Raw genomic sequence first — 22,468 nt, 5'->3', positions numbered from 1 at the left:
TGCTGCCTAGCCTGCTGAGTTCCTCCTGCATTTTGTGTGTGTTGCTCAATTTACAGCATCTGCAGATTTTCTCCTGTCTGAGGTTAAGATTTATTGTTCCTTCCCTTCCTTGCATCTGCTTAGTTAGGGCAGTAGAAATGCCAGGCAGGGAAGTGGAATGCTTCTCTTGTGGGATGTGGGAAGGCAGGGAGACCTCCAGTTTCCTTGACGACTACAACTGTGAGACGTGCATCCAGCTGCCAGCTTCTAACAATCTGTGTTAAGGAGTTGGAGCTGGAACTGGATGAACTCTGAATCGTTTGGAGGGTGAAGGAGTGATAGGACATGTAGAGAGGTAGTTACAACCAAGGTGCAGGTCACAGGAAAGTGAGTGACAGTCAGGAAAGGGGAAGGAGTGAAGGAGCCAGTGCAGAGTACCCCTGTGGCCATCCCCCTCAACAACAGGTATATCACTTTGGATACTGTTGGATAGGTTGACCTAACACTGGAAAGTCACAGTGGTCGGGTCTCTGGTGTTGAGTCAGCCTCTGTGACTCAGAAGGGAAGGGGGAGAAGAGGCGTGCTGTGGTGATAAGGGATTCATTAGTTAAAGGAATGGACAGGAGGTTCTCTGGGCGAGAATGAGATTCCCAGATGGTATGATGCCTCCTAGGTGCCAGGGTCCAGGACATCTCGGATTGAGTCCTGAGCATTCTTAAGTGAGAAGGTAAACAGCCAGGATCGTGATCACATAGGTACCAATGACATGTGTAGGACAAGTGATGAGGTTCTGCACAGGGAGTTAGGTGCTAAGTTAAAGGGCAGGACCTCCACGGTTGTGGGCTCAGGATTGCACCCAAGCCACATGCTAGTGAGGCCAGAAATGGGAAGGTTATACAGTTTAACATGGCTAAGGGCTTGGTGTATAAGGGAGGGCTTAAGATTTTTGGATCATTGGGCTCTCTTCCAGGGAAAGTGGGACCTGTACAGAAGGGACAGTTTGCACCTGAACTGGAGGAGGACTAATATCCTAGTGGGAAGGTTTGTTAATGCTGCATGGTGGGGTTTAAACTAGAGTTGCAGGGAGATGGGAACCAGAGTGCCAGAACAGTTAGTGGAGAGGTTGTGGAGGCAGATATTGGTAAGACCTCAGAGTCAGGAACCAAAGGATTGTGCATGGTGCAAGTAGTGGCCTGAGTTGCGTATATTTCAATGCAAGAAGCACTGGAAAGGCGGATGAGCTGAGGGCATGGAGCAACACCTGGAATTATGATGTGTGTAGCCATTAGTGAGACAGTTGCAGGGGGAGCAGTACAATATTCTGGGGTCCTGTTGTTTGAGACGTGACAGAGCAGGAGGGATTAAAGGAGGAGGAATGGTGTTACTAGTCAGGGAAAATGCCACGGCAGTAACGTAAGGTTGCTATAGTAGGTAATTTTAAGTTTCCACAGATTGACTGAGAATCCCATACTGTAAAGGACTAGAGTTTGTCAAATGTGTTCACAAAGTTTCCTTCGTCAGTACGTAGAAGTCCCAACGACGAGAGAGTCTGCAACACTAGATCTGCTATCAGGGAATGAGACAGGGCAGGTGTCAGAAGCTTGTGTAGAGGAACACTTTACATCCAGAAACCGCAATACCATTAGTTACAAAGTAAGTATGCAAAAAGATAGATTGGTCCATTGGTTGAGATTCTAAATTGGAGACAGGCAAATTTTGATGGTATCAGAAATGATCTGGCAAGTGTGGATTAGGACAGACTGCTTTCTGGCAAAGGTGTACTTGGAAAGTGGGAGGCCTTCAAAAATGAAATTTTGAGATTACAAAGCTTGTATGTGCCTGTCAGAATAAAAGGTAAAGATAACAAGTGTAGGGAACCTTGGTTTTTCCAGAGATATTGAGAACTGGTTTAGAAAAAAGGAGGCGCATAGCAGCTATAGGCAAGTAGGAACAATGAGGTGCTTGTGAAGTACAAAAAATGCAAGAGAACACTTAAGAAAGTAATCAGGAAGGCTAAAAGAAGGCATGAAGTTGCTTTAGCAGTCAAGACGAAGGAGAATCATAAGAGATTCTACACATATGTTAGGGCAAAAGGATTGCAAGAGATAAAATTGGTCCTCTGGAAATCCAGAATGGTAATCCTTGTGTGGAGCCAAAACGTATGGAAGAGATCCTAAATGAATTCTTTGTATCTGCATTTACTCGGGAGATGGATATAGAGTCTATAGAAGTGAGGTAAAGAGGCATCAACTTCATGGACCCTGTAAAGATTACGGAAGAGGAGGTGTTTGCTACCTTGTGGCAAGTCAGGGTGGGTATTCCCCAGGGCCTGGCAAGGTGTTCCCTCGGACCCTGCGGGAGACAAGGGCAAAAATTGCCGGGGCCCTAGCAGAGATATTTAAAACATGTTTAGCAACAGGAGAGGTACCAGAGGACTGGAGGATAGCCAATGTTGTTCCACTGTTTATAGAAGGCTCTAAACAGAAACCAAGAAATTATAGGCCAGTGAGTCTGACATCAGTTGTGGAAAAGTTACTGGAAGGTATTAAGGTATATATAAGTATTTGGATAAACATGGACTGATTAAGGATAGTCAGCATAGCTTGGTGCTTGGTAGGTCATATCTAAACAGTCTTATAGAGTTTTTCAGGGATGTTACCAGAAAGTGGATGAAGGCAAGGCAGTGGATGTTGCCTACGTGGACTTTAGCAAGATATTTGACAAGATCCCACAAGAGAGGCTGGTCAAGAAGATTCAGTCGCTCGGCATTCAGGATATGGTAGTAAATTGGATTAGACACTGGCTTTGTGGGAGAACCCAGAGAGTGGTAGTAGAGGGTTGCCTCTCTGACTGGAGGCCTGTTACTAGTGCTGTGCTGCAGTGATCGGTGCTGGGTCCTTTGTTGTTTGTCATCTACATCAATGATCTGGATGAAAATGTGATTAACTAGATATGCAAATTTGCAGGTGACAGAAGGATTGGGGATGTAGTGGATAGTGAGGTAGGCTATCAGAGCTTGCAGAGGGATCTGCATCAACTTGAAAAATGGCAGATGGAATTTAATGCAGACAACTGAGTTTTTGCACTTCTGTAGGACCAATCAGGTTAGGCCTTACACAGTGAACAGTAGTGCACTTGAGAGTGCATTAGAACAAATAGATCTGGGAATACAGATATACAATTCATTGCAAGTGCTGCATGTGAGCTCAATTTCAACGTTTAAGAGAAGTTTGGATAGGTGCATAGATAGCAGGGCTATGGTCCCAGTGCAGGTTGATTAAATGGTTCAGCACAGACTAGATGGGCTGAATGACCTGTTTCTGTGCTGTACTTTTCTATGACTTCCCTAGCATACTGGATTCCAGCATCTACAGCCTCTTGCGTTTCCACATAGCACTTCCATTTATCATTTCTCAACTCTGTCTTGATGTTCCCCATTCATTCTCCCTGCTCGGCTCCCACGTGCCCTCTGTTTTTCTCACCCAATCTGTTTTAACTGTCATCTGCCGACCTTTGTCTCTGATCTTCAGCCTTGGCCCTTCCATTCCCCACCTGAATCCATCCATCCCCCTCACCTCATTTCACCTCTCACCTGCCAGCTCCTGCATCACTTTTCCCCATGCCCTCTATACTGGCTGTCTCTCCTCTGTACTCTCAGTCCAGGTGCAAAGTCTTGACCCAAAATGTTGATCATCCCTCTACCTCCACATATAGTGCCTGACCTGCTGAGTACCACCAGCAGTTCGTTATTTGCATTTCCTAGTCAAGTCAACCATTAACTTCGTAGGATTTAGGATGTTGAGCTTAAATGTTGTGCAATAAAGTTGTTGTCCATATATTAGAAATTCAGTTCTCATCGGCAAGCTGGTGTACTGTAGGGATCACATCTGTTTCAACATACAAAGAGTAGGGACTTCACTTAGATCTTTAGCCTGTCCCAGATTCACTGAGATTATGGTTGACTTGTCACTTACACAATGCTGTCCTGCAATCCTTAATACCTTTATCCAGTAAAAATCTCATCTGTTAGATTTGGATTTTACAATTGGCCTGGAATCCATTAACGTTTTGGATGAGCGACAAATTTATCTCCACAACAAAAATGTCCATAGTTCATAATTTAACACATGACCAGCCATCAGTTTTGTCCTGCTAATGTGGTTTCCATTTGGTTCTGAATCAAACCTTGTATCAGTTTGCTGAATCTTCCCTCACCATTTGTTAGTTTGCTGTTTTTCTGCAATGTGGTAGTTGAAACTTCAGTCAGTCGGAAAGACAACTTCTATCCCATGGTTGTGAGACTATTGAATGGACCTCTTGTACAATAACACGGGCCCTTGACCTCAGCGTATCTCGTCATGGTCTTGTACTTATTATCTGTCTGCTCTGCCCTTTCTCTGTAACTCTAACAGTATATTCAACATTTTGTTATTTGCTTTTCCCATCTTCTACCACAATGTACTGATGTGATGAAATTATCTTTATGGGTGGAATGCAGAACAAATAGTTTCTCTGTACCTACGTACCAATTTAAATTGTACTACAGGAAAAAGGTTATTACTTCTTGGAGAATGTTATCCAAGTAATTCATTTACTCTCTTAATCATGCCCTTAGTTTCCACAGAGACATGTTCATTTGTTAACTCACTACCTGCTGAGAAATGTTGAGTCCAAGTTTGGAAAACCCACACTTTAAAAATCCTTTTTTCAGATCCCTTCCAGGCTACAATCCTTTTGCTTGTGCGACGTCCTCCATCCCCACTTTCCTTTGCATTCGTCTGAGTATGTGCATATTTTTAAAAGCTTCATTGGTGGTTGTGCTTTCAATATCTAGAACATAAACTCTGGGGCATCCTCTGTAAAACATGCCCTGGCCCCTTACCCTTTGCTAATAACTTACAGTGTTTTAAGTCCCACTTCTTCTACCAAGCTATTATTGCTTACTGCAATATCTCTTATAAATTTATCTTAAATTATTACAGAAAATACATCAGAGCAATTTTTTTTATTGCATGTTATCGAATAGATTGGACTTCAAGCCCTTGTTATCTGCGAGGGACAAGTGTACAGACTTCTCACAAATAACACACATTTTAAATATAACTAAGGCTCTCTCTTTTATGTTTGATATGCCACCCAAATATTTATAAGTATGTTGAATAATCTAAAAATATTATTAAACTAAAATGTTAAATGCTACAAAGAAATGATTTGGTTACAAGCCATTTCAGTTGAATGTATTCAAACTAGCAAGCAAAGATAGATTTCCAAATCACAGTTAACAAAGACTGCTCCCTATTAGGATAGTGAATAGCAGGCAGCCATTCCAGACAAGCGGACTGGAAACTGATCATTAGTTGTGTGCTTATCTGAATGTGTATTAGATGCATCTTAAAAATCTCGAGTTGTGCCTGGGTTTGATTTGTATCATGAGTGTGCGGATCCATATATAGTAAATTTGCAGGTAATGAGGATTAATTGAAATTACAGAAGTGAATTAAAAAGGCACATGCATATTTTGCATGTTATTTTGCCAAGTGGAGCCCACTGCCCAAATGCACTTTTTCTATAATACCAGTCTTGCACTTACCAAAGGCAAATGTAGAAAGAAAAGCATGCTGGGAAAAAGCCTCAAAATCCAAAGTAAATTTATTATCAAAGTGAATATATGTCACCACATGCAACTCTGAGATTCAATTTCTTGTGGCATACTCAATAAATCCAAAAACCATAGCAGAATCAATGAAAGACGGCACCAACTGGGCGTACAAACAGTATGCAAAAGACAGGAAACTATGCAAATATAAAAAGAAAGAAATAATAATAAATAGATAAGCAATAGATATCGAGAATATAACATCAAGAATCACATATAATTACGAAAAAAAATTGATATAATTTGCTTCCTCATGTCATCTCTCTAATCAATGAATTCATGGTTGCTGAAGGACAGCAAGAAGTTGTCACCAGCCACAGAGCATAGTAACAGATTCAGAGATATAAGAACTTTGAAACCTCACTTATTTGCAGAGCTGTGAATCTCAGGTAGGAAGCAGAGCTCAGGGGAAATAGTAGAAGGTATTTGTCGTACCTCAGAGTTGTAAACGTTTGATAAAACCCATGCATTTTGGATATGTTCTGAAATCTTTACAAGGCCCACGTTGCAACTGTTTTATTTAAAGTGTTCAGATTTTCTAACTTTTCTTTTTGTTTGAAAACAGTTTGATATTTCCCATATTGTTAGGACCATGAGAAGCCAACGACAGGGGATGATCCAGACTGAGGTGAGTTTTGGGAACAATAACTTCATGAAACTGCTCCATTGTTGAGTTGGTGAGTTGGTTCAGAACTTAAATCTGGTATTCCTTGACCTATGGAGGGTTTATATCGTGAAAGAATATTGCATCAAGCTAAAACTTATAAATTGATTAAGACGTCCTATTGGTTTCAATATAACTTCTTTTTGTTACATTTCAAAGCTGTAGTCATTCAAGGATACCTAAGCACTTAAAAATACATTAGTGTAATTGAAAGAATAAAATATTAACAATTAAGAATCTGTGATTAAACTGTTCATAATATACCCTTTCTGGAATTTACAGGGAAACATTCAAGCTGCTTACACTCAAGCCAACCCACTCTAATTAGATGATGCCCATTGCTCACCTTTACCATTCCCTCTCTTCCCTTTCCCTGTTTTGTGTTCTGCCTCTCTCCTGTTACCCACATCAACATTCTGTCCTGTGTCATGTCGCAATCCCTCTCTGCCCTGCTTGCCCAGCTACTCTCTTAACTCACTTCCTCCCCAACAGCTCTTGCACATTCCTCTTCTCGTTCTCCTACCATTCCCCATTCCCTCTTTACTACTTGCATGTTCTTGGGCAGCTAAGTTGTGTGGAAGGCATTCAGTGTTAACACAGCTGAGGAAATATCATCCTCTGCTCAATAGGCTTTCTGTTGTCGAAATCAAGGGCACATGTCCTAAATTCATATGTATTTAGTGAAAACTCATTATCTGGAGTCCATAAATCAAAGGTTACAAATAACTATAATTTTGTGAATTGGTGAGATCTCTTGAATGTTGAACTTCACTGCAAATTTTCAGGAAATGTTGCTGAAAAATTGTGCTATGAAATTTTAATGCACTGCATTTGTGCCATATTATCTATTTTATGAAGTTAAAAAATGAATAAAACATGGAGTTTCAATTTTGTGGCACTAGTTCACACACAAGTATAGAAGGAGACCAAGAACTATACAGTGTTGGGAAGTAAAGTCTTTGGAGAAAGGATGTTGGTTCATTGAAATAAGTGAGACATGGAGGAGAATTTCACCTGGATTCAAATCCATGCAAAAAGAACAGCATTCTTTTTTGATCATGGCTGTGTCTTCCGTTAAGTCACTACTTTTCAGTATCCTGAGTGTTGTCAATGGAACTAAAACTTTAGTTTGTTTACTAATTTTATAGTTATAAAATCTCATAGCTACTATTATGACATATTGCCATCAAATCCATTCACACTCTGTGTAATTGTGATGGTAGGTAGAATATTACAAGTATACTGAGTAATGATTTTCTATTCAATAAAGTGCAACTTTAATAAAGTTTTTATCTTTTGCTATATGTAGGCTCAGTACATATTCTGCTATCAAGTCGTTCTACATATTCTCACTCAACTTCAACAGAAGGAGAAAGAAATGGCAAAGATATGATAAACAATTCTTTCCTACAGGAACAGAAGTACTGTTGACACCAACATACCTGCCTTATTCTAGAACCACATTTTTTATTAATTATTTTGACCTCAAGATATTGTGAATATTTCAAGGAACAACTTCCAGGAAAAAAATTGTCAAAAACTGAATATTTTGTATTTACTAGGATCTTCCATACAGTAGATTATAATGTAAACTTACTAAATTGATTTGTTTTATGCAAATATTAAACTGTTTATATTTAAGAATTCATGACAATGGTTTTAAGCACATGCATAAGTAATTTTAATCTCTAGTTTACATCTCAAAATATTGAGAGGTATTTGTTAAAAAACAATGCATTTTATTTTTTATTGTACAGGCAATAAAAACAGTATTGATTTTATATCTTTCATGGGTTTACTTACATAGGAAGTTAGAGATTTCTATATAAAACAATTTTCAAATTGCTTTCCATTTATGGTGTTTTTGTACATAGTTACATTTAACATTTATTTGGATATAATTAAACATATTATGAACTAGATGACGCAAAATTGAAAATAAAAAGTGAAAATGCTTCGGCATCTTGTTGTATAGTTAACAGTTAATTCTGTAATTCAATTAGACATGCTGGAAAAGAATCTAAAAGGTTTATTTTTCCCCTACAATAATCAAGCATGAAGCATAACTGCCCGAGTGATTGCTTCTTTTAAAATAGGTCATGATTGCTTGTGTTCATAACATTAAGGTCAAATTCAAATGCTGCTCTTTCTAGGAACTATTTAAGACCTGTTTATCTTCATATTGGAACAGTATTTTGGAAGGTAGACCCAACATTCACTGCAAAGCTACTAGGAACAAAAAGGTGGCATTAACCTTTCATTTCAAAAAAGCCATCCAAGATCTGTCTCTTTAAGCAATATTGCAGGGCAGCAAAATGATTTCCATATTGCTGGACTTGACAAAGGTAACGGAGAAGTTGGAGGACAGAAGAATGCAAGCCTAATATGATTGTGCATTGCTTTCAATTATTGTTGCTGCATATCTTAATTTTCAAGACAAAGTGGTGTTACAAAATCAGGATATGGTGGGGAAATCTATTATGAAAAAAGAAAGTTTGCGGCCTAAGGTTATGTAACATTTTTTCTTCAATATTCAAGAGTCAGGTACTAGAGAGTACCCCTGTGGCTGTACCCCTTGACAATAAGTACTCCTGTTTGAGTACTGTTCGGGGGGGGGGGGTGGCCGGGACAGCCTACCTGGGGGAAGCGACAGTGGCCGTGCCTCTCACAGAGTCTGGCCCTGTGGCTCAGAAGGGTAGGGAAAGGAAGAAGAAGGCAGTAGTGATAGGGGACTCTATAGTTAGGGGGTCAGACAGACGATTCTGTGGGCACAGGAGAGAACCGCGGATGGTCGTTTGCCTCCCAGGTGCCAGGGTCCAGGATGTTTTAGATTGCGTCCAAGATATCCTGCAGTCGGAGGGAGAACAGCCAGAGGTCGTGGTACATAGTGGTACCAATGACATAGGTAGGAAAAGAGAAGAGGTCCTGAAAGGAGAATATAGGGGGTTGAGAAAAAGGACCGCAAAGGTAGTAATCTCAGGATTACTGCCTGTGCCACGTGACAGTGAGTATAGGAATAGAATGAGGTGGAGGATAAATGTGTGGCTGAGGGATTGGAGCAGGGGCAGGAATTCAGGTTTCTGGATCATTGGGATCTCTTTTGGGGCAGGTGTGACCTATACAAAAAGGACGGGTGGCACTTGAATCCCAGGGGGACCAATATCCTGGCGGGGAGGTTTGCTAAGGCTACTGGGGAGAGTTTAAACTGTAATTGTTGGGAGGTGTGAACTGAACTGAAGAGACTGGGGAAGAGTAGGTTGGCTCACAAATAGAGAAAGCTTGTAGACAGTGCAAGAGGGAGGATAGGCAGGTGACAGAAAAGGGACGTGCTCAGACTGGGGGTTTGAGATGCGTCTATTTTAACGCAATGAGTGTTGTGAACAAAGCGGATGAGCTTAGAGCTTGGATCAGTACTAGGAGATATGATGTGGGGGCCATTACAGAGACTTGGATGGCTCAGGGACAGGAATGATTACTTCAAGTGCCGGGTTTCAGATGTTTCAGAAAGGACAGGGAGGGAGGCAAAAGAGGTGGGGGCATGGCACTGTTGATCAGAGATAGTGTCACAGCTACAGAAAAGGTGGACATCATGGAGGGATTGTCTACGGAGTTTCTGTGGGTGAGGGTTAGGAACAGGAAGGGGTCAATAACTTTACTGGGTGTTTTTTATAGGCCACCCAATAGTAACTGGTATATCGAGGAGCAGATAGGGAAACAGATCCTGGAAAGGTGTAATAATAACAGAATTGTCGCGATGGGAGATTTTAATTTCCGAAATATTGATTGGCATCTCCCTAGAGCAAGGGGTTTAGATGGGGTGGAGTTTGTTAAGTATGTTCAGGAAGATTTCTTGACACAATATGTAGATAAGCCTACAACAGGAGAGACTGTACATTGATTTGGTATTGGGAAATGAATCTGGTCAGGTGTCAGATCTCTCAGTGGGAGAGCATTTTGGAGATAGTGATCATAATTCTATCTCCTTTATAATAGCTTTGGAGAGAGATAGGAACAGACAAGTTAGAAAAGCGTTTAATTGGAGTAAGGGGAATTACAAGGCTATCAGGCAGGAAATTGGAAGCTTAAATTAGAAACAGGTGTTTTCAGGGAAAAGTATGGAAGAAATGTGGCAAATGTTCAGGGGATACCGGACACTCAAGGGTGGCAGGGAAGAGAAGTGTGCGCAGTCACAATTACGACAGAGAAAGTACTCAGGAAACTGAATAGGCTAAAGGTAGATAAATCTCCTGGACCGGATGGAATGCACCCTCGTGTTCTGAAGGAAGTAGCTGTGGAGATTGCGGAGGCATTAGCGATGATCTTTCAAAAGTCGATAGATTCTGGCATGGTTCCGCAGGACTGAAAGATTGCAAAGTTCACTCCGCTATTTAAGAAGGGGGCAAGGAAGCAAAAAGGAAATAATAGACTTGTTAGCTTGACATCCGTGGTTGGGAAGTTGTTGGAGTCGATTGTCAAGGATGAGGTTACAGAGTACCTGGAGGCATATGACAAGATAGGCAGAACTCAGCATGGATTCCTTAAAGGAAAATCCTGCCTGACAAACCTATTACAATTTTTTGAGGAAATTACCACTAGGCTAGTCAAGGGAGATGCAGTGGATGTTGTATATTTGGATTTTCAAAAGGCCTTTGACAAGGTGCCACACATGAGGCTACTTAACAAGAGCCCATGGAATTATGGGAAAGTTACATACGTGGATAGAGCGTTGGCTGATTGGCAGGAAACAGAGAGTGGGAATAAAGGGATCCTATTCTGGTTGGCTGCTGGTTACCAGTGGAGTTCTACAGGGATCAGTGTTGGGGCCGCTTCTTTTTACATTGTACATCAACGATTTAGATTATGGAATAGATGGCTTTGTGGCTAAGTTTGCTGACGATACGAAGATAGGTGGAGGGGCCGGTAGTGCTGAGGAAACGGAGAGTCTGCAGAGAGACTTGGATAGATTGGAAGAATGGGCAGAGAAGTGGCAAATGAAGTACAATGTTGGAAAGTGTATGGTTATGCACTTTGGCAGAAAAAATAAACGGGCAGACTATTATTTAAATTAGGAAAGAATTCAAAGTTCTGAGATGCAATGGGACTTGGGAGTCCTCGTACAGGATACCCTTAAAGTTAACCTCCAGGTTGAGTCAGTAGTGAAGAAGGCGAATGCAATGTTGGCATTCATTTCTAGAGGAATAGAGTATAGGAGCAGGGATGTGAGTTTGAGGCTCTATAAGGTGCTGGTGAGACCTCACTTCGAGTACTGTGGGCAGTTTTGGTCTCCTTATTTAAGAAAGGATGTGCTGACGTTGGAGAGGGTACAGAGAAGATTCACTAGAATGATTCCGGGAATGAGAGGGTTAACATATGAGGAACGTTTGTCCGCTCTTAGACTGTATTCCTTGGAGTTTAGAAGAATGAGGGAAGACCTCATAGAAACATTTCAAATGTTAAAAGGCATGGACAGAGTGGATGTGGCAAAGTTGTTTCCCATGATGGGGGAGTCTAGTACGAGAGGGCATGACTTAAGGATTGAAGGGCGCCCTTTCAGAACAGAAATGCGAAGAAATTTTTTTAGTAGAGGGTGGTGAATCTATGGAATTTGTTGCCACGGGCAGCAGTGGAGGCCAAGTCATTGGGTGTATTTAAGGCAGAGATTGATAGGTATCTGAGTAGCCAGGGCATTAAAGGTTATGGTGAGAAAGCAAGGGAGTGGGACCACATAGGAGAAAATGGATCAGCTCATGATAAAATGGCGGAGAAGACTCGATGGGCCAAATGGCCTACTTCTGCTCCTTTGTCTTATGGTATTTGTGTGGAGTTCTGCACAGGTACGTTCCAATGAGAGAGGGAAGTTATGGTAGGGTACAGGAACCGTGGTGTACAAAGGCTGTAATAATTCTAGTCAAGAAGAAAAGAAAAGCTTACAAAAGGTTCAGAGAGCTAGGTAATGTTAGAGATCTAGAAAATTATAAGGCTAATAGGAGGGAGCTTAAGAAGAAAATTGGGAGAGCCAGAAGGGGCCATGAGAAGGCCTTGGCGGTCATGATTAAGGAAAACCCAAGGCATTCTACAAGTATGTGAAGAGCAAGAGGATAAGACATGAAAGGATATGACCTATCAAGTGTGACAGTGGGAAAGTGTGTATGGAACCGGAGGAAATAGCAGAGGTACTTAATACTTTACTTCAGTATTCACTATGGAAAAGGATCTTGGTGATTATAGTGATGACTTGCAGCAGACTGAAAAGCTTAAGCATAAAACATTAAGAAAGAGGATGTGCTGGAGCTTTTGGAAAGCATCAAGTTGGATAAGTCGCTGGGACCAGATGAGATGTACCCCAGGCTACTGTGGGAGGTGAGGGAGGAGATTGCTGAGCCTCTGGCAATGATCTTTGCAGCATCAATGGGGATGGGAGAGGTTCTGGAGGATTGGAGGGTTGTGGATGTTGTTCCTTTATTCCAGAAAGGGAGTAGAGATAGCCCAGGAAGTTATAGACCAGTGAGTCTTACTTCAGTGGTCGGTAAGTTGATGGAGAAGATCCTGAGAGGCAGGATTTATGAACATTTGGAGAGGTATAATATGATTAGGAATAGCATAGCTTTGCAAAGGGCAGGTCGTGCCTTACGAGCCTGATTGAATTTTTTGAGGATATGACTAAATACATTGATGAAAGAAGAGCAGTAGATGTAGCGTATATGGATTTCAGCAAGGCATTTGACAAGGTACCCCATGCCGGGCTTATTGAGAAAGTAAGGAGGCATGGGATCCAAGGGGACATTCCTTTGTGGATCCAGAACTGGCTTGCCCACAGAAGGCAAAGAGTGGTTGTAGACGGCTCATATTCTGTATGGAGGTCGGTCACCAGTGGAGTGCCTCGGGGATCTGTTCAAGGACCCCTACTCTTCGTGATTTTTATAAATGACCTGGATGAGGAAGTGAAAGGATGGGTTAGTAAGTTTGCTTATGACACATAAGGTTGGAGGTTAGTGTGGAAGGCTGTCAGAGGTTACAGCAGGACATAGGTAGGATGCAAAATTGGGCTGAGAAGTGGTAGATGGAGTTACCCAGGTAAGTGTGAAATAGTTCATTTTGGTTTGTCAAATATGATGGCAGAATATAGTATTAATGTTAAGACTCTTGGGAGTGTGGAGGATCAGAGGGGTCTTGGGGTCCGAGTCCATAGGATACTTAAAGCAGCAGCGCAGGTTGACTCTGTGATTAAGAAGGCATACGGTGTATTGGCCTTCATCAGTTGTGGAATTGAATTTAGGAGTCGAGAGGTAACCCTGGTCAGACCCCACTTGGAGTACTGTGCTCAGTTCTGATTGCCTCACTAGAGGAAGGATGTGGAAACCATAGAAAGGGTGCAGAGGAGATTTACAAGGATGTTGCCTGGATTGGGGAGCATGCCTTATGAGAATGGGTTGAGTGAACTCGGCCTTTTCTCCTTGGAGTGACGGAGGATGAGAGGTGACCTGATTGTGGCGTATAAAATGATGAGAGGTATTGATCATCTGAATAGTCAGAGGCTTTTTCCCAGGGCTGAAATGGTTGCCACAAGAGGACACAGCTTTAAGGTCCTGGGGTGTAGGTACAGAGGAGATGTCAGGGGTAAGTTTTTTACGCAGAGTGGTGAGTGCTTGGAATGGGCTGCCAGCAACGGTGGTGGAGGCGGATATGATAGGGTCTTTTAACAAACTTTTGAATAGGTACATGGAGCTTAGAAAAATAGAGGGCTATAGGTAAGCTTAGTAATTTCTAAGGTAGGGACATGTTCGGCACAACTTTGTAGGCCAAAGGGCCTGTATTGTTCTGTAGGTTTTCTGTGTTTCTATGCTTTAATATTCAGAATAGACTTTCTTCACCAACACTCTCTAAAATCCCAGGTTGCGCTTCCAGTGAAGAAAGATTGGTTTTATCTGTCACATTTACTGTACGTCGAAACATGCAGTGAAGTGCATCATTTGCATGAGATCAAATCAGCAAGGGTTGTGTTGGGAAGCCCACAAATGTCGCCACGTTTCCGGTCCCTGTGACTCACTAACCCTATCTGTACACCACCTTTGGAATGTGGGAGGAAACCAGAGTACCCAGAGGAAATCCACATGGTCATGGGGAGAACTTACTAAAGACAGCAGTGAAAATCAAACCCAGACCTTACGGCTGGTGTTGTAAAGTATTGCACCAACTGCTACGCTACCGAACCATCCTTATTGCATGGCTTGGCAGAAATTGCCAACTGTAAAAAACCTGGAATGTTTTTGTGTGTTATTCTTTTCCTTAGCAAGAATGGTAATTTTAAGTTTAAAATAAAAATTGATATCAAAACTTGATACCTCAATCAAACCAGGCCTGTCAGAGATGCTGCAGAATCTTTTGTCCTCACCGTTTCCAAGGTAATCTGTTAAATTATGGTTCCTTTACTTTGGCCCATGCTATACACAGTGACTCCTCTTTGGCTTTTATGTGAGTCCCATCACATTATCTCTCGAAGAATCTCTTATCAATTTTCAAAAACACATATTCACGTCTGCTCCATTGTTTGTAATAATTTCTGCTTTGAGTCGGTGGACTGGACTGTATTCAGGGATTCTTCTTTGAGTCTGAAGGTCACTGACTTCATCAAGACCTCTGTGGATCAGTGTGTGCCTACAAGAACATACTGCACGTACCCAAATCAAAAGCTGTGGATGAACCAGGAGGTTCATAGTCTGCTGAGGGTTAGATCTGTGGCAATCAAGTATGGTGGCCTTGGACTCCACAAGAAGTCCAGCTACGACTTATGAAGGGCTATCTCAGGAGCAAATGAACAATTCTCACGAGGTTGGAGACAGGCAGACAACTCCGGAAGAGCTAGCAGGCTATTACTTGCTACAAAATGAAACCTAGCATCGTGAATGCCTCACTCCCAGGTCAGCTCAATGTCTTTTATGCTCACATTGAACGAGAGAATAAAACTACAGCTATGAGGATCCCAGCAGCACCCAGTGACCCTGTGATCTCCTTTAAGAGGGTGAACTCTCCTAAGGCAACAGACCCCAGCAGGGTAACTGGTAAGGTTCTGAAAACCTGTGCTAACCAACTAGCAGGTGAGTTCAAAGGCATTTTCAATCTCTAGTTGCTACAGTCGGAAGTTCCCACCTCCTTCCAAAGGGGAACAATCATACCAGGACCCAAGAAGAAACAGGGTACTATTGTCCAGTAGCACGCACATCTCTGTTAAATGAATGCTTTGAGAGGATAGTTATGACTAGAATTAACTCCTGACTCAGCAAGGACCTGGACCCACTGCAATTTGCCTATTGCCACAATAGGTCTACAGTGGATGTGATCTCATTGGCTCTTAATGTGGCGTTGGATTACCCGGCCAATACTAATACATCAGAATGCTGTTTATTGACTGCAGCTCAGCGTTTAACACAATTGGTTCTACAATCATAATGAAAAGCTCCAAAACCTAGACCTTTGTATCTCCCTCTTCCTCACCAGAAGACCACAATCTTCATGAATCATAAATAACATCTTCATCACTGATAATCAACACTGGCGCACCTCAAGGATGTGTGCTTAGCCCACTGCTGTATTTATTCTATGTACACCCATGAATGTGTGGCTAGGCACAGCTCAAGTGCCATCTATTAATTTACTGAAGACACAATCATTGTTGGCAGAATGTCAGATGCTGTCAGGTGCCCCCTTGGAGTACAGGAGCCAGATATACCAGCTGGTTGAGTGGTATCACAGCAACAACCTTGCTCTCGATGTCAGTAAGACCAAAGACCTGATTGTGGGCTTCAGAAAGGGTAAGACAAGGGAACACACACCAGTCCTCATGGAAAGATCAGAAGTGGAGAGTGAGCAGTTTCAAGTTCCTGGGTGTCAAGATCTCTGAGGATCCAACCTGGACACAACTTATTGATGCAACTATAGAGAAGGCAAGACAGCAGTTATATTTCATAAGGAGTCTGAGGAAATTTGGCTTGTCAACTAAAACACACAAAAGCTTATACAAATGTACCATGGAGAGCATTCTGACTGGCTGCAGCACTGTATGGTATGGGGGTTGGGGTGGGGTGGGGTGGGATGGGATGGACTACAACACAGGAAGTATTTTTAGCCACAGAAAGTAGTGAACTCAGTTTGCTCCATCGTGGGCACTAACCTCCGTAGCATCCAGGACATCTTCAAGGAATGTTACCTCATGCCTCAGAAAAGTGACATCCATTATTAAGGACCCTGATTACTTAGGACATGCCCTCTCATTGCTACCATCAGAATGTAAGTACAGGGGCCTGAAGGCACACACTCAACAATTGAGGAATAGCTTTGTGCCCTCTGCCATCTGATTTCTTATAATTTAACTATTTCACTATATATGTATTTTATTTATTGTAATTCACTGTTTTTGTTATTATGTATTGCATTGAACTGCTGCCGTAGTGGCAACAAATTTAATGACATATGCCGCTGATTCTGATTCTAATTTCTGAGATTAAACTAGGACCCACACTGGTGACCTTTGTAAAAAGAATGACCATTACCCTGAAGTACTTCAAGTTCAAAGTAAATTAGCTATACTTTAACTTGTAAGTAGTGGATTGATAGCAGTAAACTTGTATACTGATCTGTATTAGACTTCCTCCCCTTGCTTGGGCTTCTGGCAGATTTTTAATTGTGACTAAATATGACTTGGCCTCAATGGGGGAGATTTTTTTTTTCAGTTTTGCTAAGGATCTCAGGTTTCAGTACCAAAACAGAGAAAAATATAATTCTATGGACAGCATTAATAAATTTACACATGCTCAAATTAGACTGGAAAACAAAGGTTCAAAAGTTTATTTACATTGCAATTTCTACATAACAGTTAATCTTATGCATTAACCATAGCATTAATCCTATGCCAATGATTTTCCTGGTGTTGCCCTTCACAATATAAAATCATTATCCAATAAAATCTTTCCCCATTGAAGCTTTACAAGTTGAAGACTGACTATCACTTCTGATCAAATAATTTCTTTTTTTCTGTACCTTTGTTAATGCCATTCCCTCTCGATTTGCAATTTTCAAAGCATCTACTTATCTCTAATTAAATCTTACCCTTAAATTATTTTCACCTAATTATTTACTTGCATTGTCCTGTGCTAAACAGGTCTGTTGATTGTCCTCATAATACATCTCTTGCATTAAGACATTAACACAACAAAGCCTAATGCTGTAGATATAATGTGTGTTTAGTCCAAACTTGAGGAAGTCCTACTTTTCATCAATATTCGATCTATTCTTGATTGAATGCTCAATATTTTCTAACATCAGAGTGAAAGCTTATTATAAAGTATTTGATTATTTTTCACATTTGTGCTCTACTTCAAAGTAGGTTACCAGTTTGATCTCATTGCTCACTGTCACTGGATTTTAGTAATCCATTGTTGTCTGCAGATCCAGGATATCTTTGAGCATAAAGTATTTGCCTATTGATTGAAACCCCTGACTAGCAATTCTCTTTAACCAGAATAAAATTTTATTCTCTGTCCCATATTTAACTGACTTTTAACTATTAATGCTTTCTATACAGATTCATTCCTCCTTGCTTGCTCGTGCAGAGACAAAAAAAAAGGAAATTAATTAATGAAGTTGAGATTTATTCTAATTGGACCAAAACAGACGAGAGGGAGCCACTGCACTTGGATTTCATTTGTGATCATAGTAGCTACTTCCTGCCCTGTTTAATGTTTTGTGGATACCAAATCACCCACTTAAGTTACTGACAAGACATTTCATATAGTATCTTTTTAATTCAGAGCAATAATACTGAACGAGTGTCAGAATCCAGGCAATAATTATTCACATTACGACACAAATGCTACCAAGGCACTCCTGTCTATCCTGTACACTTTATGTAATTAAGTCAATGCTTCAAAAGCGTGAGTTTCTATTTCCTGATGTTTTATCTTAAATCAGCAGCATGATATACTGTACACAGGCATGCAATTAGATATTTATTATTTATTTTATCAGGTTTCATTTGCTTCTGAGAAATGGTGAACTCCGTTATTCAGTTGTTCCACAAGCTAGGTCAGACAATTCCCTCCACTTTCGACAAGCCTATGAGTATGGTTCCAGTAAGAGCAGTGGCTAGCACAACACCAAGTATTATGAAATTCCTTGAGCCCTGGAGACAGAATAGGTGCATATTTTAAAAAAAACAAAAACATATTTACCTTTTGTTGAACTTTTTATTTTATCAGTAGATGTCTAACAAGTGGTCAGCAAATAGAGTTATCTTGCATGGATGTAGGCCTTTCAGCCCAACTCATCTATACTGACCAAACTAGTCCAATTTGACCCATATCCCTGTAAGCCTTTCCTATCTATGAACCTGTCCAAATGCCTTTCAAATGTTGTAGTGGTATCTGTCACTGCTACTTCCTCTGGCAGTTCATTCCATTTATAGTACATACCACACTTTGTGTGAAAAACTTGCATCCTTGGGGTCTCTTTTTAAAATTTCCCCTCTCACCTTAAACATATGCCCTCTAGTTTTGGACTGCTCTAGCTCAGAAATAAAACTCTAGCCATCCATCTTACCATTGCCATTTTGATTTGATAAACCTCTGTGGTCATCCTTTGTTCCAGGGAAAAACAATTCAAGCCTGTCCGATCTCTCCTCATAACTAAACTCCTCCAATACCGGCAACATCCTTGTGAAGCGTTTCTGCACCCTTTCTAACTTAATTAAAGTACAGCAACTAGAAATGCACAAAATATTCCAGGTGCATTTTCACTTACAATGCGTCTTGTACAGCAGAAATATGAAGTCCCAGCTCCTAGAACCGATGCCCATTCCAATGAAAGAAAACATACCCTGTGCTTTCTTCACCACTGAACTCCCATTGAAGGGAAGATTTGATATTGGGAGTTCTGGGAATCTTTCTTACTGCTCTCCCTCTGTGATCTCTGCTATCTACCAACTCTTCCACCGTGTACTCACCTAAACCCGCTACCACAGCCACATATCCTTCCAAGGAACAATTCCACGCTCTTTACTTCACCCCTCCCCCTCTCCCAGTTTCACCTTTCACCTACCACCTTGTACTTCTTCCTCCCCTCCCCCGGCTTCTTGCTCTAACATTATCTTTTTTTCCAGTCCTAGTGACTAGTAGGGTACCGCAAGGCTCAGTGCTGGGACCCCAGTTGTTTACAATATATATTAATGACTTGGATGAGGGAATTAAATGCAGCATCTCCAAGTTTGAGGATAACACGAAGCTGGGCGGCAGTGTTAGCTGTGAGGAGGATGCTAAGAGGATGCAGGATGACTTGGATAGGTTGGGTGAGTGGGCAAATTCATGGCAGATGCAATTTAATATGGATAAATGTGAAGTTATCCACTTTGGTGGCAAAAATAGGAAAACAGATTATTATCTGCATGGTGGCCGATTAGGAAAAGGGGAGGTGCAACAAGACCTGGGTGTCATTATACACCAGTCATTGAAAGTGGGCATGCAGGTACAGCAGGCGGTGAAAAAGGCGAATGGTATGCTGGCATTTATAGCGAGAGGATTCGAGTACAGGAGCAGGGAGGTACTACTGCAGTTGTACAAGGCCTTGGTGAGACCACACCTGGAGTATTGTGTGCAGTTTTGGTCCCCTAATCTGAGGAAAGACATCCTTGCCATAGAGGGAGTACAAAGAAGGTTCACCAGATTGATTCCTGGGATGGCAGGACTTTCATATGAAGAAAGACTGGATGAACTAGGCTTGTACTCGTTGGAATTTAGAAGATTGAGGGGGGATCTGATTGAAACGTATAAAATCCTAAAGGGATTGGACAGGCTAGATGCAGGAAGATTGTTCCCGATGTTGGGGAAGTCCAGAACGAGGAGTCACAGTTTGAGGATAGAGGGGAAGCCTTTTAGGACTGAGATTAGGAAAAACTTCTTCACACAGAGAGTGGTGAATCTGTGGAATTCTCTGCCACAGGAAACAGTTGAGGCCAGTTCATTGGCTATATTTAAGAGGGAGTTAGATATGGCCCTTGTGGCTACGGGGATTAGGGGGTATGGAGGGAAGGCTGGTGCAGGGTTCTGAGTTGGATGATCAGCCATGATCATAATAAATGGCGGTGCAGGCTCGAAGGGCCGAATGGCTTATTCCTGCACCTGTTTTCTATGTTTCTATGTTTCTATGATGAAGGGTCTCGGCCTGAAACATTGACTGTTTACTTTTTTCCATAGATAATGCTTGGCCTGCTGAATTCCTCCAGCATTTTGTGTGACTATTCTAAATGAATAGCTGATTTAAAAAATGAGTGCCAGTTTTGCTGAATTTACTAGGTGGAAAAGCATACAGTTCACATAGAGGTTTAACTGCTCCAACCAAACCAGCTGAAATGACCATTGCTAATATCGTGAAGGTAATGCAGGAACACTTAGAACCAAAACCATTGTTGTTTGCAGAATGCTTTAGGTTTCATAAATGGAACCAAAAAGCAGGGGAGTTCATTTCAGCTTACATAGCTGAATTGAAGAAATTGTCTGAGCATTGCCATTTCAGTGATGGGCTTAATGATGCACTGAGAGATCGTTTAGTTTGTGGAATCTTACAAGAAAGCATTCAAAAATGGCTCGTAATTGAAGTACAACTCATATTTAAAAGAGCAGTTTAATTGCTTTATCAATAGAAACAGCAGTCAGACGTTGTCAGTAATAAAATTAAGCATGAACAAATTTGACAGATAAACAGAAAATTGCCTGGCTGAACAAATGGTGTTACTATTGTGGTAGGGGATCACATACACCAGACAAATGCAGATTTAAAGGCAAAGCTTGCAGAAAATGCAACAAATTAGGACACATACAAATAGCAAACCGGGCAGACAAAATTAATGGGCTGCACAGGGAAGAGAAACAGATAAAAAGTCAAGTTACAGTTTCAAAAAGGGCACTAATCTGCATGTTGTTGATGAAAAATATGATAATGATGAGAGTGACTCAGGACTGAGTAGCCTTGAGATTTAAAAGGTGAAAACTAATAATAGAAAAGCCATATGGCTCACACCAGAAGTGAACAGCAAATTTATTAAAATTGAACTGGACAGCTGCTTCAGTCATTCCACAAAGTGAATCTGAGCTAATATCTTTGAAATGCTGCTAAGATACCTAACTAAGAACTTGTACCGGAGAAAAGTAACTTCTGTGGGAATGGCATTCAACTACAACTTGATTGGAGTTCCATCCACTATTTGCATGCCATATCCTCTGCAATACAGTCAACTGAAAGTGAATTAAGAAGGCTACTTGATGAGTGTTCAAGGGTGGCATTGGAAACTCAAACATATCAAGGGCAAAATAGTGCAAATGAAAATGCCACACCCAAGTTTTACAAAGCTTGCCCAGTTCCTTATACCATCCATGATAACATAGTCAATAAGATCGACCGTATGGAGTCTGAAGGAATTCTTTCCAAGGTTGAGTGGAGTTCATGGGCAACACCAGTTGTCCCAGTAGGCAAGAAGAACGGGTTTGTCAGGATCTATGGTAATTTTAAGGTCACTATTATCCCAGTACTGCAAGTAGATCAATATCCTCTGCCCGGGATAGAAGATATCTTTGCAAAACTTTCAGCAAAGGAATACTTCAGCAAAGTGGACTTAGCTGAGGCTGACCTACAGATGGAGATGGAAGAAGAGTACAAAGTGTTTCTCAACATAAACACTTACAAAGGGCTTTGGTGCTATAATTATATATTTTATATTTTTGAGTAGCATCTGCACTCTGGCAGAAAGCTATGGACTAGATGCTGCAAGTGTTACCTGAAGTACTTTATTATTATAGGTGAGGATGACAAAGAAAATCTCCAAAATTTCAAGACGGTGTTAAAAAGATTAGAAGATTATGGGCGCAGAGCATGAGACAACAAGTGTGAATTCTTTAAACCAGGCATCACTTACTATGGTTACACCATTGACGCACAAGAATTACATACGTGTGCTGAGAAAATCAAGCAGTGGTGCATGCCCAAAGGACATGTCACAGTTGCAGTCCATTTTAGGATTTGTCGATTTCTATAACAGCTTTCTGCCAAACCTGGCTATTGTGCTCCACCCCTTGAACTCATTATAACAGATCGGGAAGAAATGGCAATGAGCAAAGCAGTGTGAGGTG

The 22,468-nt window shown here is 41.2% G+C and overlaps 1 protein-coding gene and 1 pseudogene across 3 annotated transcripts in view; one reads left to right on the top strand and one right to left on the bottom strand.

Moving 5' to 3' along the window:
• The window catches only part of ptpn13 (protein tyrosine phosphatase non-receptor type 13), a 262,225-nt gene extending 253,971 nt beyond the window's left edge, over window positions 1-8,254 (top strand). For all 3 annotated transcript variants that reach the window (XM_063043507.1, XM_063043508.1, XM_063043506.1), the window contains 2 exons: window positions 6,201-6,263; window positions 7,609-8,254. In XM_063043507.1, coding sequence (XP_062899577.1) covers window positions 6,201-6,263; window positions 7,609-7,692 — 147 coding nt within the window. In that variant the 3' untranslated portion in view covers window positions 7,693-8,254. The remainder of the gene's footprint in view (window positions 1-6,200; window positions 6,264-7,608) is intronic.
• An 8,871-nt stretch (window positions 8,255-17,125) lies between these two features.
• The window catches only part of LOC134343479 (transmembrane protein 144-like), a 182,142-nt pseudogene continuing 176,799 nt past the window's right edge, over window positions 17,126-22,468 (bottom strand).

Source organism: Mobula hypostoma, chromosome 3 (genome assembly GCF_963921235.1).
Source record: "Mobula hypostoma chromosome 3, sMobHyp1.1, whole genome shotgun sequence".
Taxonomy (NCBI): Eukaryota; Metazoa; Chordata; class Chondrichthyes; order Myliobatiformes; family Myliobatidae; genus Mobula; species Mobula hypostoma.
This window is presented reverse-complemented; position numbering and strand designations above follow the sequence as displayed.